Here is a 22,702-nt window from a genome sequence, read left to right on the forward strand (position 1 = left end):
GGTGGTTGGTGGCGGAGCCTGGTAGTGGAGAGGAGATAATTCAAAGTTCTCAAAATGTCCTTATTTAATATTAAATTAGGAGCTAAATTATTTTTAGGTGGCGGCGCCGTCGTAGAAGGACTTAATTGGATCCGAAAATTAAATTCATGTATTAAATTGGCTAAAAATAAAAGTTAGGGACTAAATTGACAGACAAAAAAAGCTTAGGGGCGAAAATGACCATTTTTCCAAAAAAAAATCAATTTAAAAAAATAGATAATTTCTAAAAAATGGAGAAATATATAAGGACAAGAGAACCCCTATTCATTTGTATATTTTCATACAAATATCACGAGTAAATTTGACAATTATGCACTTTTTACCAATATGAAGAATTTTTCATGTAGCACCCAATGGAATTTCAATATACAAAAAATGATGACACCTTTAAAACTGAAATAGCAGTATTAAACTAGAAAAAAGAAATCTGAAATAGCACTATACAAATTACTATTATCATTAATAGCAACTGATCAAAACAAGAAAACCTAAAATAAAAATATGAAAACTATTTATAAAATGACATCAAGTAAATAGCAAATGAATTAAAAAGCTAGAATACAATTCAAATAATACTAAAGATGACATCCAAATCATTGATATCCAGGGGAAGACAAACATTGTTATTGACAATAATATAGTAATGTTTCATTTGTACTGGTAAACCAAATCCATCCATCAAGTCAGAAGCAATTTCCAATGATAAAATAAGAATTATAATAAGAGTAAATTTAAAATGATAAATGATAAAATGAAAATGATATCCAAATTTTTTTTGGTGATGTTTATTTTTCTAATGATTACATATATTTATTGTATTGCACTATTAGTGAATAATGGAAGCGGTTATGAAATGAAAAGCTTTAAAATTAAGTAAATTTCATTTATGGTGACAATTGCAATTAGACAGATTTAGTGCATTCCAATAATTGATAATAATGATAGCGGTTATGGATTAAAAGTTGGCAATTAAAAATATAAAACACCGCAATATACAAAAAATTAATATTAAATTATTAATTAGTCACAATTCTCATTCCAATTCCATGATCATGAAAAAAACTAATACTAAAACGAAAAATATTGTGCTCATATGAAAAAAGTAGACTTGTTGCTTTTGCTTTGCATTGTATTGTACTAAAAACATGAATAAAGGAAAAGGAAAATAGAAAAACTCCAACTATCTCTATCTATAAAATTTCAATTAATGTACAAGCCAAAAAAACTTTATGTGGTGGATCATTTATACTCCATTATTGACAAAAATAGAATTAACATAATACAAAGAATTCAAATTACATGTATTTTTATTTTTCTAACTTAATTACCTTCTTCATTTACAAAAAAATTGTGATGATTGTGGTTTATATGCAATAGAATCATGAATATACAATAATTTTGATAAAATATGATATTATCAATATTTGATATGTTAGAGTTCAAGTTGTAAATCAAAGAGTGTTTGGTTCATGATTCCAAATTCAATCCTAAGGGATACATCAACTACATTGGAATGTTTTCTCTCTCTTTTGATTTAATAAATTTTTAAAAGTAACTAGCTTAAAAAAAAATAAATAACATAAAAATACTATATTATGATGTTGATGATCAAAATTTCATAAAAAAATTTAGTATCTAAAGAATAATATATTTTAAGATATTACAATCACGTGCAATGCATGTGAACTATTACTAGTATTATAGAGGTGTCCGACTCTGAGTACCGAACCTGTGTGAAGGTGACGGATGAGAAGAGAAATTTTGCGAAGGATCAAACTCCTATTAACTCTTATTTTATTCTTTCTTTATTACTTTAAAATCTATTTCTTAAATCTCTCTCTAAAGTTTTCTAGTGAAGTGGTTCTTGATTTAACAAAAAAAGTAGGGGTAATTCCTAGCCAAGCAAGGATTTTCTCAGTCACTCATAATAGGTTTATCTTTTCTTATATTAAAATTACTTCTCAATTTCATTAGGCACGTTCAAATTCAAAAAGTTCTTTTTCTCCTAAATGGTTTTAACACCTGAAATGAGTACTGTGGACACAGAATATACTTAGAGGCCTTGTAATATTAATTAACAAAAGATAGATGGAAAGATAGACTTGTTAACAAAAGAATCCTAATCTAATTATTTATATGAGAAAATTCTAATTACTGTGGCACAAATACTACTACTAGAATAAAGTGTTTATAATTGCTGTAATCTAAGAAGTGTTTAGATTGGCCTGTAACAGACTAAAATACTGTTGAATTTTTCCTCCACCTTTGACTTTAGTTTGATGCAGACACTTGCGGTAATGATGGCAACTGGGTAAGGTGTGGGGGGCTAACGGGGCGGGGCGGGGGGATTTGACACTTGCGGTAACAAGGGAAAATCCCTTGTTTAGAAACAGGGTGGGGGTGAGGGAGTATACCCCCTGCACTCGTAAAAAAAATTAATAAATATATATATATATTTAATTATATAAATAATATTTAATTTAATTAGTTACAAACTTATATATTAGTATATGTAATATAACGGATATTATCAATTATACTAATAATTATACATGTCTACTAATTAAAATTATTAATTAGTTATACTAAATTTGCTAATAAATTTATACTAAAATCCTAATTATACTTAACACAATAACCCTTTTTTCTCAAAAAAAAGCACAATAATGACTTAGTTATTGTATTTGTGTTAAAAGTGAGAACTTAACTACTTTAGTTGTATTTGTTTCATCATGTTGGGCTGTATTCAAATAACTTTTGTTTAATTATTTTTATGAGTTGCAATTGTAAAATTATAATAAATAATAACTTGATAATGTGTTGATATTTTAGTATTTAATTATTTGCTAAAATTTGACTATAATAAAATTATATAATAAATTTTTATTAGTCCCGTGGAAGAAGCAAGGCGGAGCGAGGGGAGGGGGTAGGGGGACGAGGTGGGGGCAGGGGTGGGGAAATTAGTGGGCAGCAAGGTGGGAGAGGGGACCCCACCCCAATGCCGCCCTGTGGCCATCCCTAATTTGATGGCTCGGTTGCCTCTTATGCTCTCTTCAAGGCTTCTTCTTTTGTCTTCATCTCTCTCCTTCTATAGTGCTAATTTTTCCTGTAACTTACTTGAATTATTGCTTTTTTTTGTTTTCTATTCTTGATAAGGTTTTTGTATAGCAGGTTGAGTCATTTGTCAGAATTATCATCATGTAGCTAAATCATTTATCAAAATTATCATCATGTGAGGGGCCGAAAGCTTGTTTGAATGATACATTTCCCTCGGTAATGTGGGCTGGGCTGCTGGAGGGGAACATGGATCATCCAATACTGAATTCCGCCAAATCCGTCCAGACAATCTCGCAGCTCCAGCTGAAGACTTTTATTGTCACTTTCATTTTCTTTTGGTCCCATGGCCATGAGTCCCCTGACTGCTCCCTGAGGTATTATTGAACACTGAAATATTGACTAATTATATATTAGTCATTCTTCAAAAATTCAAATGCATCAGACTAGCTAGAAAAGAACCTGTATTATTATGTCTTTGAAAGGTAGTAGATCATTCAACTGGCTTGAAAAAAATTTACATTGCCGTTTCTATTTTTAACTCCACTGCTGGTATTTCCAAGTCATTCCACCTAATCCTAATTGACATGTCAATATCTTCTCAATGGATCTAACTTGGATATGTTCTTACATGCTTAAATTTTCATTATTACTTTCCAAGCAGTACTGCTCTGGCAATTTTACAGCCTTTATATATAATGGTTCAGACTTTCACATTCCCTACATCTTGGAACATACTGAAATCAGTTGATACCATTCCACATGGTTAGAAGTATATCAACCACAATAACATTGTCTATATTTGTAGAATTGGGACATTGTCAACAATCCAATGAAAACAATGACAAATGCAGTTGTGTAGCTTGTGCTGCCCTAAAGATTTTGACTTCCAGAAGGATAACTGTGGGGTTTAACCAAGGCCTCATGCCATCGGAGACATTCTTCTGGCTTTCGATAATTTCAAGGCTGTTTGAATTTGTTACCTGGGATTCAAAAGCTTGCCTGCATTCCCCTAAAAAAAGAGTTTTCCTGTATGCACTATGCAGAGACAAATGTGCTTACTTCAACAGTAAATTTTCTGCTAACTAATCTTGGTTTAACAGAGAGGTCCCTGACTAATCCACAAAATCATACTGGAACATGATCACATTATGTATATATTTTTTCTTCGTCTCAGCTGTTCTCTGCTATGTCAGCAAAGGGATCAACTTCAAAGCACCAAAAAAAAAAAAAAATCCTTTGCATAATCCATCCTTCTCAGTTTCCAGTCCTAGCCAACGCAAGGACAACACTAAATTTTCTACTTTGACCTGCAAAGAATCAAGAATATTCAATCAAGAGTGCATATTCATCATGCAGCATCAACATTTGTCCAAAAATATTATGCCCAAGTTTCTCTTTAAGAACTCAAATCTTTCAAGTAAATTTAAAATGTTGCAAATAGTTCCAACAAGTTTCAGAATTTTACATTCCAGATAAACAACTGAGATATCTCATTTTTAACCTCCTCTCCCTGACAAAGAACAGGAAAGAAAAGTCAAAGCAAGGAAAAACCTAAAATAGTTGTCTTATGACTCTTATCTCAGGTACTTCACGTATAGATCTTTTGCAAGGGCAAGGGCATCGCCTTGGGCCTTCACTGGGTAATGCTCTGTGCCCGCTTGCCATTCGTTTGAATATGCTATCCATTCCTTTCTCCAATCCTCCAACGTGAATGCCTTGTCCTCACTCAAGCTTTTTGATAAATGACTGAAGTACATTGAAGCTCGTGGGAAATAATATCCTTGGAGCAGCCCACTCCAAAACTTATTTGCTGATCACAGATGAGTGAAATATTAACACTGATCAAGAGCCCAGATAAGAATAGTTAATTAGATTGTAGCAGGTAAAAACATTTTGAAAGTACGTTACCATAGTCATGAAGCTTGCTTTGAATGTATTTTGTGTTATCAAACCACATTGTCACTTGTGTCCTTGCGTTCCACTCATACTTTAGAAAATGAAAACAAACAAAAAAAGAAAGTCAAACAATCAATCATTCAGTCCCTATTCTAATTTATTTTACACAGATAAAGTGTACAGCATTGACAGAAGAATGGATGGCCTGCTCTAATATCTGTATGAAAGGTGTGCAATCTCTGTAGAAAACAAAAGATACCACCAAGAGAATGCAATCACAAGCTTAATGCTGGACTTAAGTTGATCAAACTGATGGAAAAGGTAAGAATATGATTCTGACCTGCTTTGCCTCATCAGAATTAACTGCCAAGCTTTTTGCACTTTCAAGCCAGCTTCCAAGTAAAAAATTATCATCCGCAGCAAGAAGCACATCAATGTCCTTAATTAGTTGTAAAAATTTTTGACTCTGGACCGCTAAGGCATTGGCGTCCTTATTTTGGAAAGCACTTATGGCATCCAAATATACCTGATTTGCAAGCTTTGATAGTGACTGCCTAGTCAAGTCAACCAAATCATACCTGTTCCAACAAAATATGTGATCAGTGGTGATTGCAACATTCATCTACTTTAAACTTCCAATATTTCAAGCGAAAAGTTCAACTCGTTAATTTGCTTCAGAAAAGTTTCAGACAGTGCATTTATGCCATGTGCATGTCCCGTTTGGAATCTCCCCTTTTAATCTTGACTTTTCATGTTGACAACATTGTTAGAGGGTTGACCACAATTTAGCTTTCACAAATGTAGAAAGCATCTCTCAGGTAACCATGCCTCCTTCTCTAACTTTTCTTCTACTTTGTTGGTTTCCCTTCTTGTAACATTGAGGACCAAAATTTTGAAGTTCTAAACTATAAAATTTCCTTCTTGTAACTTCTGGATCCCGTTCTCATTTCTTTTCTTAGTATCTACAACCAGAGATCTCTCTTCTCCATTTTCATTTCAACTTTACCCTTCAAATTACTATATATCTGCTAATTTCTTTCAACATTTTTGACCACAAAAGTTTTGGAAAAATGAATCAGTTGGAAGAATGATCAACCTGCCAGAAAGCTAAAGCAAGAGATTAAACATGAGATAGAAATGGGCAATAGTGTTTTAATTTGCAGCTGAACTTTATATTCTTAGAGGGAAATACACGAGCAAAATTGGGTAACTAGTAAGGACCATTTTGGTTTTTTGGCCACCATCACATGAAACATTTCATAAGTGTCATAATAACCAATGTATGGCATGTTTCCAACCACATATGTGTAAGAGTAAAAGTCCTTCAAGAAAATTAGCACACTGTAGCTGAATTTTGTCACATGTAGTCTCATGTAAATAATCCGGATGTAAGTTTACAGTTTCAACTTTCACATATTATAAGGTAATCTCAAAATGTACATGTTACACTCTATTATGATTTGGGTAAAATATTTTCTATGTTGATAGATTAAAACAGAAAATCTTAGTATACCAACAGTATGCATGTCCAGGTAAACAAGAATACTATCTAGACTTTACAGTTCTTAAAACTAATCAACAGATGACATATCCTGAAGTTTCACTTCTCTCTCTCTCTCTCTGTCTCTCTCTCAATACTTGTGGCAGGACAGAAAAGAGAGACACAAGCAGATAGACAGACAGACACATGCAACAAACACATTTAGTTCAAGAAAAAAAGGAATGTAGGAAGGAGAAGAAAGTGGAAACTCATCCCAATTTGACCACCCATATGCAACCTTACCTATATGTGAGACTTCCAGCAAGCTCATTTCCTGCATCAAGAAAAAGCTTTAATGCAGCAATCGCATCCTGAGTATCATACCACAAATGTGGCTGAGGTAACGGGGAGCTTATTTCGTGGAGCATAAACCTTCTGTTTCGGTATATTCCAGGAATCTTTTGCATCTGATTTTCTTGATGCAAATCGGATCTGGTATGAAGTGTTGGATCCCAATCTGGAAATTGGACTATGTAGTCTGTATTGTGATCCTGGACAAAATTGATTTTTCAGAAGAATAATGAGTTGCAAACATGATGTGAGAGTGTTCAGAAACTAGAAGATAAACAGCACAATCCTTTATGATAGTTAACATTAATAAATATCCAGGAAAAATTGCCTAGAAAATTAACTTAATCCTGCATGGCCTTGTTCAATTCTGTACTGATTCAAACTCTACGAGATAAATGAGAAAAATTCACATCACTTAACAGTTCTATTGTCTGAATAATTTATAACAAGTTGTCAAATGTGCAATCCTATAGTCCTGACTCAGATAGATATCTCAATGCTGCATAATGATAAAAGAAAGCAATGGGAAACAACACTATATTTTATAGAGTAGAATATTAAAAAATATTAAGATATCATTATTCAATTCATGAGAACTTATTCTAAGAATCAACTATTTTTTAATATTTTTCTTAATACTTAGTCCTGCATCGTGTATTCTATGCCACTCTGTTCAGTTTAGTGCTTCTGACAATTAAATATCTTAGTTAACTCAAAACAGAAAAATACAACATGCTAATGGTTTATAAGGATACGTACAGCCACTCCATCAGTACAATTGTATATTGTTTGATGAAGAATTTCCCAAGCAGCTTCAAGCTGGTGCAGTTCTTTACCATATCGTCTATGACTGTACACTTTCAGCCATTCCTGGAGAAGTATATAACACTACATCGTCAAGAATAGAAATGATTCAAGAGCAGTAATGGAGAAACCAAAAGCACTATATAGTGTTGCAATTCAATATTAAGTTTCGCATAGGAAGGTAAATATTCCTTTGGTTTATGCTCCACAAGTTTGATATTCCAAGATATGATACTCATATTTGATGGTTGAAGTGGTTGTATACGGCAGATATTTACATGAGTCCTAGAAACCTTTTCCTGCCTCTGTTCATGGGGTTGACAGAATTACAAAGGTTCTTGGTGACACTCAGAGAAAAGAGAGATGGATTTGAATGTAGTTATGTTTCTTAGATAGGATACCATTTTTGGTATAGGGTAGTTCTCAGATCTTATATTAGTCCCTTCATCTCAAAGTATCTTTTTGCAAAATGCCACAAATTATTTTGAGTTCCTAAGCTTTCCTAAAATTTGCTTTGGATCATGTTCCCACTGACCCAGTCGATACTTCAAATCTCCCTGGAAAAAAGCAATTTACTTGAAGCCATTGATAAATCAAAGCGATTGCATAACAACCATTTGAAGGAGTACGGAATGAATAATGAGCTTAATCAAAGAACAAGCCCATTTCCGAGGAGAGTCAGAACTTGAGTAGTGAATTAGGGATTGAGGATTCAAACCACTATATATACCTGGCCTTAGTCACTTTCAATGTACTTTTGATTTACTTTTGGGCTTATGTTTGGTTTATTGAGCTGACATATATAGCTTAAAATTATTTATTTTGCAACACTTTCTGTGAGACTTGTGCTGTAACTAATTCTCCCCCCTTCCGGACTGCTAAATATGGATAACAGGAGAGAATTCAGTACCGTGTGCATACCTGTAAGCTTTCCATTTCTTGTTGCAAGCAAATGAAAAGATACCAGTGCACATGAATAAAAGAATGAAAAGGAAAAAAAACTGCCACTGCACCTTGAATAATATCACATGATTTGTCTCATCATTATTTATTAGTTTTTCTGGAATATATGTATATGCTAAAGATATACAAGGCAACTTAAAACATGAGAACACTGCAAAAGTAAGAAAGATGAATTGAATTCCATCTTATCCAATAGAGTTCTACTGGTGCAATTGAAAGTTGAGAGTTAATATCTTCTTTATTTATCTTTTTTTGAAGCTTTAGTGGTTTCTGATTATTTTCAATTGAAAGTAAAACTTATGGATGATTTTACTCAATAAGAAAAATCCAAAATGACATATCTACAGAAAAATAGCACTTTCATTAAGACTTCATAATGTAAAATGCAATCCTGGCTGATTGAGTTAATTTCTGCTTTCTCAGTTTTTATAGGGTAATCTCTCACTGGGTTCTTATTGACATCACTGGAAACAACTCTGACTATAGTAAGGGAGCAAAAAGCAGACAAGATGCAGCTCAATCTCGGTGATGTGCATGTGAGATTCTTATCACTAGTAACACAAGAACTTCAATTACCTTAACTTGGAATTTATCACTTCGAAATGCCATTTCAGACATAAGCTCATATACGACTGGGTTATTTTCAATTCCTTCCATGCACATGCCAACACCAACCTGTCCAGAAAAACCAAATTGTTTACAATCTGCAGTAAGTAGGAGGGAAAAAAGATTGTATAGTCAACTTAAGATATGCAGCATATTCTATTCTATACGTAATTACATAAAGTACATGATCAACACATGAAGATGATGAGAATGAGAGAAGGTTAAATATACTCTAGCATTACCACCACACCTAAGCAAGAGGATTATAGTTATTCGATTTATACCCTATTTATTTATTTATTATTTATTTTCAGCAATATTCAATCTACGCTTACCTGTACCATGAACACTATAACCAGCCAGTACAACTATTATGCATGGTAGTTGGCTATGATCCTCTACATGACACGGATTTTTCTCTTTAGGCTTCAATAAATTTCTGGTCTAGGATAGATTCTAAAGTTTGATTATATAATATAGGAATGTCTCTCAGGTTTCTGAGAAGAAGTATGTGTGTACCTCATATACTCCCAAAGAAGTTTCTGAATTACGGAAAAATATTAGTCAAATGAGTCTATCAGTTTCAACTTTCAAACTGCAGGTGAACCTGAATTCTCTGTTCCAGAATTTTAAACCTGAAACAGCCTGAATTGACAAGGAACTGCCAAATTTGATCTAAATCAGCTGTCCAAAAACATGGTGGGAAATTTCCATCAGTTATCACCCTTCCATACTGAACAAAAATATTGATAGAGATGGTCCAAATTGTCAGCTCTTTTGCCTGGTAACTTAATGGGATACATTCATCCACTTGGAGTTTCAAGCCCATCCAGAGTTGAGACCACATTCATCAATATTCAGTGTGGCCCATCTGCCCTTTCTCAATCAAACAGTGGAAACACCAAAAGAATACTATTCCACTTAAGCTCCACTTCAACATATTCAGACCACCAGAATTTCTCTCCTGGTTAACCTCTACTTTATATCAGTTGATCTTCTTCATCAAATTTTGGTTGTTTCCAGTGCCTCTTCAACCTCATAGGCCTGTGCTTTCTCCTCAGCTTGTAAAGCACACACATCAATTTGAGTCCTAATTTTCCTAGTGGTGGTGGAGTTGTTGGACTTAGGCAAAATTTGGTTGCTTCCAGTGCCTGTTTGATGGCCTCTCTCAATTGGGGAGTTCATGACTTTCTTTCAATACTTGAACAGGAACTTGGGGCATGGGCAACTTGTTAGATTCATGAGTAAAGAGTTATGTCCCACATTGGTTCGAGAGATGGAGAAAGAGAAATTAATATGTAAGGGCTCAAGACCTAAAGGCTTAAGCTTTTGGGTCAGAATTGAATTCCTGACTTACATATGGGGCTCTTTGGTGGACTCTTTCGAGGTGTTGCTCCCTATCAAATTGGTATCAGCGCTTTAGGTTGCGAGACTAGACTACTCATGGGCAAGTGGATTCTTCTCGGAGTTGGACCAGTGAAAATTTTCTTTTTGGTGGTGGACCAAAGTGCCAAGGAGTTTGGTTGGTGTTAGACCAAAGAGCCAAAGGTTGGTAGGGATCCAGAATGCAGTTTGGATCTTAAAGAAGAGTGGGTCCATATTTGGGAGATGATATGACCTTAAGTGATAAGGTGGGCTTGCGTTGAGTATTAAAGTGGGTTCAAAGAAGGGCTTGTAAATTTGGGTTTAATGTGGGGGTTACTCATGAAGGGGGCGATTTGTTAGATTCATCAGTAAAGGGTTATGTCCTACATTGGTCCGAGAGATGGAAAAAGAGCGATTAATATGTAAGTGAGGGCTCAAGACCTAAAGGCTTAAACTTTTGGGTCAGAATTGGGTTCCTGACTTACATATTGGGCTCTTTGGTGGACTCTCTCGAGGTGTTTCTCCCTATCACTATTGATTCTTACCTGTTGGCTCTGACCGAAATTGGGATAGGCACGATTTGGTTAGGAACTCTTGCTGCCTTCTTTGTAGTTTCCACAAATCATAACGATTTTGGAGATAGGCATGTGAAGTAATTTTGGATGCTCCGCAAGACTCCAAGTTGATGATCACCACATCATAAGCTGCTTTTTGCATCAGAGCCAGAAAACAGAATTGTGGTTTTAAGAGGAATATTATTTATTGTGTGTAGAAGTACCCAACCATGGAGTATACTTTGTGAAGTCAATTTCCAAGAAGTTGACTCTCATATTTTTGGAAGAAAGGAACAATATTTTTCAAACTTTAAATAAAAAATGAAATATTTGCTTAAATGACTCATCCATCAAAAATTACAGATTATTATTTTTTAATTACTATTGTATTGATTAATGATCCCTTCATGATTATAAGCGATTGAAGTCCAGAAAACTTCACATTCTGTCTTGATTCTCATGAATGGTGTGTCATTTCTTACCTAAACTACTTCAGGTAGTACACAATTTACAAGGCTGAAAATGATAAAATGCAGAATGGATGTCCTATACCTGTGAACCAATGGATGAATAAAGAGTTCATTGAGAAAAATAGTCCATAGAACCTTCTTCTTTTACTGTTAGGAATCAGATTCTGTTCTCTGTGTTTGGCCAGTATTAGGAGCAGGATATTTGCAGGCAAGAATTATTAGTAGAATAAAACATACCATAGTTGAATTTTCACTCAGACGTGCATCAATAGGACCTGAAGCGACTGCATCCAATACCCCATACATTTCAATATTGCCACCAAAATTGTGCAGCATACACCTGATATGTTTTGGATATTTAGAAAATTGGAAGTACGTGCAGACAGCATCCCAAGCTTCTCCAATATGGTTGACAAGATTAAAAAAAAAAAAGAACAGAAAGTACGTTCTGAACATAAAGCTCATAAAAGAATGAAAAACATAAAGCTCACGAAAGAATGAAAAATCACAATGATCTGCAGCAATACAGTAACTACCAGATATAAGGAGTTCCATAAAACTGAGAGGATGACTTCCATATTGGTTTTACATCAGCGAATAGATCAAGAACTATCATCTTCCCAAATGGAACCGAATGCAAAAGTGCCTGTGACAAACAAATCAAGATAATGGTTAAACAACCGCAAAACTAAAATAACTTCAATAAGGGACAGTTAACATTTAATAAATATGGCTCCAAGGGAAAATTAGATGATAAAAGACCTAAGTTAACAGAAGGACCAAAAGGTAGAAATAAGAGCCAAATGAGGAAAGTCAAGAAGTTCAAAGATACATCTCTTTCCTTTTCATAAGGAGTCAATATATTTCAATGATTAGACCTTTTACATAAAATATATATGTTACCAGCAAGAAATATTACCTAAGAGCAAATTAATGCACCTATAATGGTCAAAAATCATTCCTTTACCGAAAAACAAAACTCAGAGCTCTTAATGCTAGCCAGGGCGATACAAATTTTATTTTAGACAGTATTATATGCATATGGTGAAATCCCATGGAAAATGGAAGACAGGTCTCACTATTTCTTGATTTTGCACCTTTCCAGCAGTATGTTCGAGAATTCCTGCCTCTTAAGAAATTATCACCTGTAGATACCTAATGTCTGTTGAAGTAGGTAACCTTTCTTCATTTTTGTTTCTTTTCAACTGTACTCTTTTTATTAATCAAGTAAAAGAACCCTGTCTGTATAAGGAATAAAGTTTTCTATTCATAGGGGGATGCAATAAGCTTTATGTGCTGAAAGTGTTTCTCCATATGGCTGCAACTTATTAGGATTGAAAAACGATATAATTTATAGATCATGGAGCAAAGGAAGTTTAACTTCTTTGAGTTGTAATACCCTCAAGAAAAGCTGGATAAACAAACAGAAAAAGACTACCAGAAAGCATGAAAAGAGTGCAAACAGACTCAAAGCAAAACCAGAGGAAGCAGCTAAAGCCATTGAATATGCATACCTTCATTTGTGGTGGTTTCCAAAATGATGAATCTGAATAGAATAGCCAACCCTGAAGATTGTAAATGACCATTCTTCAGTTCATTTATCATCCAAAATAAGACAGCTATGACAGTCACACTTCATATTAAAAAAAAAAGAAAAAAAAAGAACATCATGAAGTCTTGCCATGATATAAATTCCATTTCCTAGCTATTTCTCCTTTTTGTTTCAAAATGAAAAATGGGAAAGGAGACAACAAGAGAGTTAAACCCGTTATAAGGGCTGGGTATTTGACTACTTTATTTGCTTTTTGCTCGTCTTAGGTTTTAGTATTTACCTAGTTTTAGAAGGGTAGTACATAGTGAATATAGTACTTTTCTTCAGCTTACACTTTGTGGCTTACGAATTTCAGTACCAAACTACTAATTACATGATTCCTTGAAGTTTTATCATTGTGTCAGGACCTCCAACATTTTATATTACATCTGAGATCCCAACTGCATATCATGCTACCTAATGCTCCTGTTCTGCAGAAACAATGTTGAAATATTAATGCCATTAGTTTTGCGTGCATATCCAAAAAACAAGAATGACTTTGCCTAACATCCAGTTTGGTGTTAATGAAAAACATTCCTAGTAGAAGTAACTGTAAATCAAGGAATATCACGGAAGGCCCTTATCACAATAAGTCCAATTCAAACTTGTTAATAACACTCCTACCTAAGAGGACTTCGAAATAAAGATTTTTGTGTTAACGTCTGCTCCTATTGAGTTCAACCAAAAAGCAGACAACTAACTTAAATAATCACAGAGATATTGGGTCAAGACAGAAAACAAAGGGAATAAAAAAGGTCCGCAATCAAACTATCAATTAATTCTGGCAGAAGAACATTTATGTCTTTTATTAATTCCGACAATATATTTTTCTTGGTACAATCTAAAGACCATTTTAGCAGAAAATGACCAATATAACTGACAATGAATGCAGTGAATGTCAAATTACAGAACTGAACAGACAATTAGAATAAGAGACTAAGTGGCCTTTTAAGGACATACTTGCATTAGCCAAACTGCATCCTTATCCGCTTTAGACATTGCTGCGTAGACAGCTGAACCAAGAGAAGATATATATGTTGGATCATCAGTAGGAGGGCTGTTCTCATTAAATGTATCACTGCATAACATGCTATCTCTGTAAGATCACATATAGACAAACTTACTCCATAAGGAGCAAAGGAAGGCTTTAAATACCACGTGGAAGAACTGCTAAAATACACGACTTTCTCAAATACATAATGAAACAAAAGAAAATACCTGCAAACCTGGACTAGAAAATGAAAGCAAGATCAGATAGCATAAAACAGCCTGTCATGATCATCATGATGATAGCCAGAACACGTAGAAAATCCAAAATAAACAAATAACAGTAGTACAAACTACAGAAGTACAGACAGAAGTTGACATAAGGTACAAAAAACCTAAAGAAGATAAAAAAAAAACACATACATGCATGCATACAGCTGAAAAACCTTGGATATAAGTCATAAATCAGAACTACAAGCATGACCCCTTTCTGTAGGCAACATCTAACTTGTCTACTATTAGCCACTGAGCTTGTGGTCCTTTTAGTGTGGGTTCAGTTAGATGAATCTGTCATGCTTAAGCTCTTAGAGGGACGAAACATTTACATCTCCTTGTACTCTAAGACAAATCCTCGTGTCCAGACACATTCTTTTTGACAGCCAAAGCATGTGTGAAGTGCGAAATTTGCATAAGGGTTCAAACTAAACTCTAGATCTTTCTCCACCCTTAAGTCATGTTAAAATTGCCACTCTATCTAAAAACTTGACCTATTGGGAGGAAGGCTATATAAGTATTATAGAATCACATGACATGTACCAACTCTTACATCTAATAAGATGGTCACCATTATCAAAATATTCATGTTGTCAAAAAAAAAAAAATGTGTTGACATGGTTTAGGAGTACTCTCCCATGGAAAGAAAACAAATAGGATAAGCTTCCCTTGGTAATCAATGAACTTTATTACACATACCAGTTATAAATGTTTGTGATATCTCCATATTCTGCATGAAAATATAACAATTGAGCACAGTCAATATTATACAAAAACAGACTATAAAATTCTCTAAAACACCAGACTATAAAATTCTCTAAAACACCATGGACCCAGTGGATCATTATCATGTGCTGATAGCACAAGAAACTGAACCAAATGCCCCAGAAATTACAAATTACCAAATGAAAACAAACCAAGCAAAATGCAGAATGTATCATGAATGATTTTCCCTTCAACATGAAATCTCATATAAATTAATGCATAACCACAGAAGAAATCCTCTGTCATAAGGCCATCAAGATAATGAAATTCTAACCGTCCAACTGCTTAATCTTCGAGGTGTTCATGTTACAAGAAATATGCATGTAATGAGAAATATATTGAAAAGCAAGTTATAATGGAAAGAAACAGTTTTAAACAAATTCAGAGCACCAGGGAGGAATTGAAATGACATTTGATGTAACAAATCTGAAACCCGTAAAAATAAATAAATAAACAAATATAAAATTGATTTTCATTGTTCCTTTTTTTTTTTTTTAAGTTGTTAACAAACTGCATTGTATTAAATCAAAATGTATATATTTCATCTTGTTTTAAGCACAGACAAGATAAAAGATTGATGAACATTTTACCTTTGAACTGCCACTTGATAAATGCCTCCCCAATTTCAATAAATAAAGGATCAGAAGGATCAAGAAGGAAAGTGCAGCACCATCGAGGGTCAGCATCAACAGTGTTCCTAAAATAGATGCAAAACAGCTCATTTTGTGGAAAAAAAAATACAGTTTACCAATATCCAGGTAAAAGGAAAATTTTCCAGACTATAAACAAACAGCTGAAGAAATTGACATGAATAAGAAATAATATACCAAATGAAAATTCAAGAAAAACTCAAGTGACTTGGATCTTATAATGATGTCGGGTGATAAAGAACCAGGAAGAGAATTTTCTACTCCATTAATCAATATTTCAATAAGACAAACCATTGAAAGCAGAAAAAAGAATGGAACCTAGAAAGGTTTTCCACTTGAATAAATGCCTGGACCAATACTTGAGATCGCAAGAATACAGATGGCTGTCTAACTACTCATCACCAGATTCAGACCTGCATTTGGTTTGTAATTGTTACATTTGAAAGAGGAGCAAAAAATGCGTTTGTTCATTTTACTTCTACCAGAAGATTACCAAGCATAGTTGTGACAAGCCCAAAAAAGTACACAGATCTTAACTCATCTTAGGATAAAATGCAGAGAAAGTCAGCAGTGGATTCAGAATGTCATAATAACATCATCCATGACCTTGACATGCGTTGAATATTGAAATAAAGGACAAAGAAAGTGCAGGGGGATAAAAGGGTAATGACTAAGCATATTAAAGGCCAAAGCCATATACCATTCCCCAAGTCTACTTATGTTGGCAGACGGATAAATTGCTTTTAGTGCAGCTGGAACATTTCCAGAGAACGATGGGAGCACTAGTAAAAGAGAACATAATTAGTTTCCAAAGGCACAAGTTGACATGTGGAACAGACAAAAGGTGTTTGATTTTGATACGATTGCATACCTGGAGTCATGCCTAACTCCAACATCCGGGCTAATATCTGTTTTTGCAACAGCAACTGTTTATCCAACCAATTTTGAGACAAAGGCCCACCCCACCTGCAAAATGATAGACATTGGATGTAAATCTTTTCACAAGGGTAGATATTAAACTGCAGATGACAATATAAGCAAAACAGACCAGTGGCACACCCAAACTAATGAAGCAAAACTAGAGAAGCCAAAAGGTCAAGTATGCAATACAGTTAAAAAGTCTGATATCTAGTGAACAAGTTATTTGAAATCATGTAAATAATGGAGATAACAAGTTAGCTTTTTCAAGGCATGATAGAATGTAAAATCCAAGACATATTTCAAGAATTACAATACACAAAAGTAAAGCTGAAATCTTTATGGTTTATAATCTAATTTATCAACAGTCCATATGCTTTTATTTAGCTAAATATTCCTCTTCTATTTTTCATACTTGTCATTTATCCACCATCTCCTTACCAGTCAAGTGACCATGTAACCATGGATCATAAGAAGATGTAGATAACTGCAGTACACCTAGTACTTGACTATTTTTCTGCATGGCAAATTGAAAATTTTAGGGGAATGTTGTTCTTGTTGTGGGCCGTAATTAGCCATTTAATGGATTTTCTTTCTTCCATATCCCATTAATTGCACAGAAAGATCTTAACCTTTAAGTTTCTCTCTCCTCTAAAAGATATTGCTGTATCCTATCTCAAAGATAGCATGTGTAACCAAAAATAAAAAAATGGGCAATCACATGACTTATATTGAGATGGAGAGAATATCAACCTTTTATCTGCTTACTTTTGTTTCAAAAACAACAGGGAAATAGTTTCAGAAATATTCTGTATTCTATTACAGTATATATAATAGCTATCACTGCTATAGCAACAATTACAGTTATATCCTAATCTCCTGTTTTGGGGGTCTAAATACAACAGTTATTTTGCTACGACATCATCTGTGTTAATATCATTGTTACTGTAATATCCTAGCTATAATCACAATGATAATGACCAATGCAAATATAACAATGATGAGATAAGTCTCATAACACACCAATTGCTATATTACAGTACTAGAAGAATTTAAAACAGTGAAACAGCTATTTCACAAAGGAGGGGAATGAGTTATTTCTGTTGCTGGGCAATCAATCTCATGGAGGAAATTCTAAGACCCTCAGCCAAACAAAAAGAATGAGTGCCGTTACCCTTCTTTCCCACTTCCGACCTACCAATCAAAGCTGTCTATTACCATATGCCCAGAAAACTATATTTAAAGAAATTTTTATTTCGGGTGTAATTTGACTACAAGTAAATTTTTCATGTAAACGAAGATAGTGTAGTTGTACTAGCATGTTGTGCCTTAGACAATCAGAGCACTCATTGCTCCATCAACTCAAAAGTAGATAAGAATTATTCAGATATTCATGATATACATGGAAACAGTATGTGAGCATATGTGTGCTATGTGCTCACGCATGTAAGTTTCCCAAGCGCGCCCAAGCAAGAAAGGCAGGTCCACCAAAGAAATCATTCAAATCTTCTGCTGTGATATTAAAATCTTCCTGTCAAGTAAAAGGAATCAGATTATCATCAGGAAACATGGCAACAACACAAAGAACACTTTACAGCAAGAGTTTGATCAATCAAACCAGCTAGAATCTAAAAAAGTACCATGTTAAAGAAATGAATTCATGCACAGGCTGGCAAATGAATCATATGCTGGTATCATTGACTTTTCACTCAGGGCATCAGGCTGGCTAATGAATCATATTGGTCCTAAATTTTGGAGTCTAAAAATGGCTCCTAGAGTTCTTTTTCCAAGATATTAGAACTAAGCAATGAGATAAACCAATTTAACAGAAATTTTAAATAAAATGAAGAAATTATGAAGTACATACCGTAAAAACTTTTTGCCATATGGCTTCTTGGCCCGTAAAAGCTAGAGGTAAATTAATTCCCTGAAGTGCCATCCAATCTATCTCTTTCTCCCACCTTTCCCAGTCCCACCAAACGTATGAATCTGCATACACAATAAAGAACTGTTCTAAGCTATTAATAGCAGCTTCTTAAGCATACCTAATGAGTTCAAATAGTCATCACGTTAAGAGACTTACTGCTTCTGTCTCATCATTTTGAAATCCCAAAAAATGCTAGTTTCCACAGTATAGGCCACTAATCTATTATTAGGTCTAAAAAACTTCAATATGAATAGGCCATTTCCAAATATCAATTTAAAACTATCCCACACCACAGATGACCTGCCAATTCGTAATCCCTACATCCAATACATAACAGCTGTGTTCTACACATCTTTCAAGCTTACCATCATATTATGGTCAATAACTAGCAATTGGCTGGCTTATTACATGTCCTTCTGGTAGTCTAGCACACAGGCTGTTACAGCAAAATGACTTTCTTTTCTCTTTCAAATGATGAAAAGATTAAACTGAAACCAAAACATCAGAAAAATAAAAAAGAAAAATCTAAAAAGAAAACACATTTGACAAATATAGACACAATTTCCAATGCTTTTAAATTCATTTCATCATTTTAGCATGCGATTTTGAGAATATTAGTTAACATAATGAATAGCCTAGAATACACTAGCCCCAAAACACATGTAAGTGGGACAGCACTCTTTAAGTAACAAAAAAGCAATAAATTGTGGAAGATGTGATTCTTACAGCTGGAAGTTACTACATTTTGGTAATAGTTCCATGGCACAGCCCGCTGAATTATCACCACATTATCACTTACACGAGGTAGTGCTCCTGGCTTAGGAACTGATGCTATCTGAATGCCCCCTGTCTTATCCCATGAAACATGAGCATAACACGAATACTTTAAATACCAATGCAGGCCTGATGTGATTTCAGTTGCAGTAGTTCCTTCAATTCTGAGCACGGGAAGGGAGGGAGGGAGAGGGGGAGAGAGAGAGAGAGGGAGAGTTCAGACCTCAATTTAAGCATCTTAGTAATTACCATCTGTCCTTTCCATAAATACATATACTTTCAAGAAGATAAAAAGAGAGTAACTCAAAAATGAAATTCTTCCATGCACAAGTAGCTTACAGACAGAGTAAACCTACTAAAGCTCTTGAAGCAGGAAAAATGGGTACATATGAACCCCAAACAAACTGAAGGGTAAATGGAGTCCTAGATGTTATTGGAATAAAGATCTAAAAGTTATAAATATGTTTCAGAGACCAAAAGTGCAAATCTCAAGAAATTCAATCAGTTTCTAATATGAGGAATGACTATCCACCAAAATTGTCTATAGCCCTTTCCAAATCTAACAAAGAAATCAAAGTTCTCAGAAATATTGTTCTTTCCATGTAATGGCCTTCTAAATGATTATGGCAGGGTAGTTGCACCTAAACCCATAATAGAACAAGTAGGAACATTCTGATAAGTGTAAGCCTTATGTGCCTAACAAAAAGTACAGAGTGGCAACACGACAGTGGAAGGTTGCTAAAACTCCTGCTGAAGCAGCAAGAGAAATCGCCTTCACCATACATTCATTGTAAGTCTGCATAATTAATATTTTAGAATCAATTAGAGGTTTCTTGTCTTTACCTTTCATTCAGTTAGATGACCAATATGATCCTCAAACTTTTTCCAGTAAATTACAACACATGAGAAAATTATGTGTTTCTAATAGGATGGTAAATAGAAGTAAACATTATGTTTATGAGAAAATTATGTCTATATATCATCCTTCTATTTACCAGATTAAAAGTAAGACATAGTCACATACAGTATCTGAGGAGAATTTCTCCTTGAGCTTTTGTAATTGCTTATCCGGAAGCAGCTGCGTCCACCACAGCCATCCTGATGTTTACAATCAACAAGCAGAAGTAGGTTTCACATATCATACAAGCAGCAATACAGTTACAAGCAAACAACTTAACAGATGAATCTTGCACTTAGTCATCATTATTCTTTAGAAATGTATATAGAGTCAGCTCAAGTAGCATGAGTAAAAAGGAGTTATATCACTGTCCTAACAGATAACATCATCCATCGGCTCCTTCCAGCAGGACAAGTACCCCTTGCAATTTACAAATTGTAAATCTTTATCGTACTCCAAGTCATAGAAATGCTGACAACTCTATTTTCTTAATCAGAATTTGACCTTCAACTGCATGGACAATGCACATCATTAAGGCATTGTAAAGGCACAAACTTGGTAATGCCAAAATTATCAGGAGACAATCAATACCATATATATCGCACATTGGACCCCTGCAAATTCTAGTTCTTCTTGTCGGACCAGGAAAAAATTTTGCAAAATAGATATACATCATATTAACTTCTGGGGTCTCAAAGTCGAACAATTGATTTGTCCACTGAACAAATTTTAAAGATACTATTGCTGGGCTTTAAAACATTCATAAATCAAATTGCTCTTGATTGCTTCAAACTTCCAACTTATGAGCGGAAACTTTAGAGAAAAAGTAGAAAATGAGTAAAAACCAATAATTGTAGTCAAATTATAAACTCAAAACTTTCATATCAGCACAAAATGGAAAAAACCCAGACCACACAAAAGTTCAAGAAATTGATGTGGTTGTATACCTTGGAGGCAATCTTGAATTCAAAACTGGACAAATGGGTTGGAAGCAACCTCTGGAGTACACCCCTGGCTGCAGCTTCTTGCACTGATGCAGGTGATCTTTTACTGTCCAAACGCTTCAGCAGGGACTCGATAGCAGCTTCTGATTCTTGAATTGATGAAGATGATGAACATATTATTAGCGATGAAAGTAGTGAAAGCAGGATCAAGGAATTTGAAATCTGCATGTTTTGGTGTAGAGAGTTGGTGCTGGTTTCTGTTAGTTCATTGTAGCAGTATTAGTACAGATTTTGTTCGTTCAATCTTTTTTATTTTTGGATTAGTCTATGATTGATGATTCCGTAATGAGATAGGAGCTTTAACACCCAAGGAAGAAAAGGCAAAAGTCAAAACCGTTTCTCGTCATTTCCTCTGTATTCTTATTTCTTTTCTTTTTTGGGGTCTAATTTTGAATCTTTGTTCTCCTGAAAATGAATTGGGGAGAAAAAAATTAAAGTTTTTTTTTTTGTTTAATTTGGTTTTATGGTGATGTGAAGGGAAATTCTTTTTTTTTCTCTCTATTGGTATTTGATATAGGGAATAAGGAATATAAAAAATTATGGAGAAAACAAAATACGAATTTAATCATTATTACTAGGGGGAAGCCTGCACTAAGCACGGGAGTTTTAACCCATGTGATGAAATATTTATTCAAATAAATTCATTAAAGAAGATAGTAGAATTAGAACTGAATGGTAATAGGTTTAATTAAATCAGTTCAAGTGCGTGGAATTATAGTAAATTGGTCAAATCAACAAACTTATAAAAGTAAACAAATTTATAAGCAAAAGAAATAGGATTATCGTAGATAATCACACCATATCATTATAAATAATAACTATAGCAAAGACATCATTGCCTTTGTTACTATGGGCCTGTTTGGAACCTGAGTTTTTTGGAAGTTTATCTAAAATTTTACTGTAGTACACTGTAGAAGCTTTTGAAAAAGGGCCTGTTTGGAACCTGAGTTTTTTGGGAGTTTGTCTAAAACTTTACTGTAGTGCACTGTAGAAGTTTTTGAAAAAATTTTGTAGAAGTTTTTGTAAGTAGAAAAATTTTGTAGAAGGTTTTGTAAGGTGAAAATTTTTTTCCATTTCTTTTTTTCTTTCCTTTTCTCTTTCTCTTTCTTTTTCTTTTTCTTTTTCTTTCTTTCTTTTTTCTTTTCTTTCTTCTTCTTCTTCCTTCCCTCTTCCCCTTCCCCGTTACCTCCGCCACCCCCCTCCCCCCTTCCCTCTTCTCCCCCGCCACCCCCTTCCCCCTCTGCCCCGCCACCTCCCTCCCCCCGCCTTGTCCCTCAGCCCCGCTACCCCTGCAAAAGCTCCCTCTCCCTCTCCCTCTGGCCGCAACCCC

At 34.4% G+C, this 22,702-nt stretch overlaps 1 protein-coding gene across 2 annotated transcripts; it reads right to left on the reverse strand.

Moving 5' to 3' along the window:
• Positions 1–3,870: 3,870 nt before the first annotated feature.
• On the reverse strand, positions 3,871–21,763 carry LOC113732290 (alpha-N-acetylglucosaminidase-like). Of its 2 annotated transcripts, XM_027257983.2 has the most exons (20): positions 21,316–21,763; positions 20,495–20,568; positions 19,423–19,634; positions 18,637–18,758; positions 18,212–18,300; positions 16,723–16,817; positions 16,552–16,633; positions 15,792–15,898; positions 15,136–15,166; positions 14,137–14,254; positions 13,100–13,150; positions 12,122–12,231; positions 11,823–11,925; positions 9,167–9,265; positions 7,583–7,693; positions 6,776–7,023; positions 5,333–5,570; positions 5,005–5,083; positions 4,648–4,906; positions 3,871–4,403 (listed from the first exon to the last, which is right to left on the reverse strand). In XM_027257983.2, the coding sequence occupies exons 1-19, from the start codon at positions 21,538–21,540 to the stop codon at positions 4,671–4,673; spliced, it is 2,430 nt and encodes an 809-aa protein (XP_027113784.1). In that variant the 5' UTR covers positions 21,541–21,763; the 3' UTR covers positions 3,871–4,403; positions 4,648–4,670. The 2 variants fall into 2 exon arrangements, with proteins under 2 accessions (XP_027113784.1, XP_027113782.1); XM_027257981.2 differs by lacking the exon at positions 3,871–4,403 and having other exon boundaries at positions 4,486–4,906.
• Between the last annotated feature and the right edge of the window lie 939 nt (positions 21,764–22,702).

Source organism: Coffea arabica, chromosome 2e (assembly GCF_036785885.1).
Source record: "Coffea arabica cultivar ET-39 chromosome 2e, Coffea Arabica ET-39 HiFi, whole genome shotgun sequence".
Lineage (NCBI taxonomy): Eukaryota > Viridiplantae > Streptophyta > Magnoliopsida > Gentianales > Rubiaceae > Coffea > Coffea arabica.

Excerpts from the sequence above, each read along its gene's own strand:
- LOC113732290 (XM_027257983.2), bottom strand. The coding sequence starts at position 21,540 with ATGCAGATTTCAAATTCCTTGATCCTGCTTTCACTACTTTCATCGCTA. Across the intron at positions 19,635-20,494 it reads AGAAATTCTCCTCAGATACT|AATTGAAGGAACTACTGCAA; the intron begins GTATGTGACTAT and ends TCCCGTGCTCAG. Across the intron at positions 4,907-5,004 it reads AAGCAAGCTTCATGACTATG|CAAATAAGTTTTGGAGTGGG; the intron begins GTAACGTACTTT and ends ATCTGTGATCAG.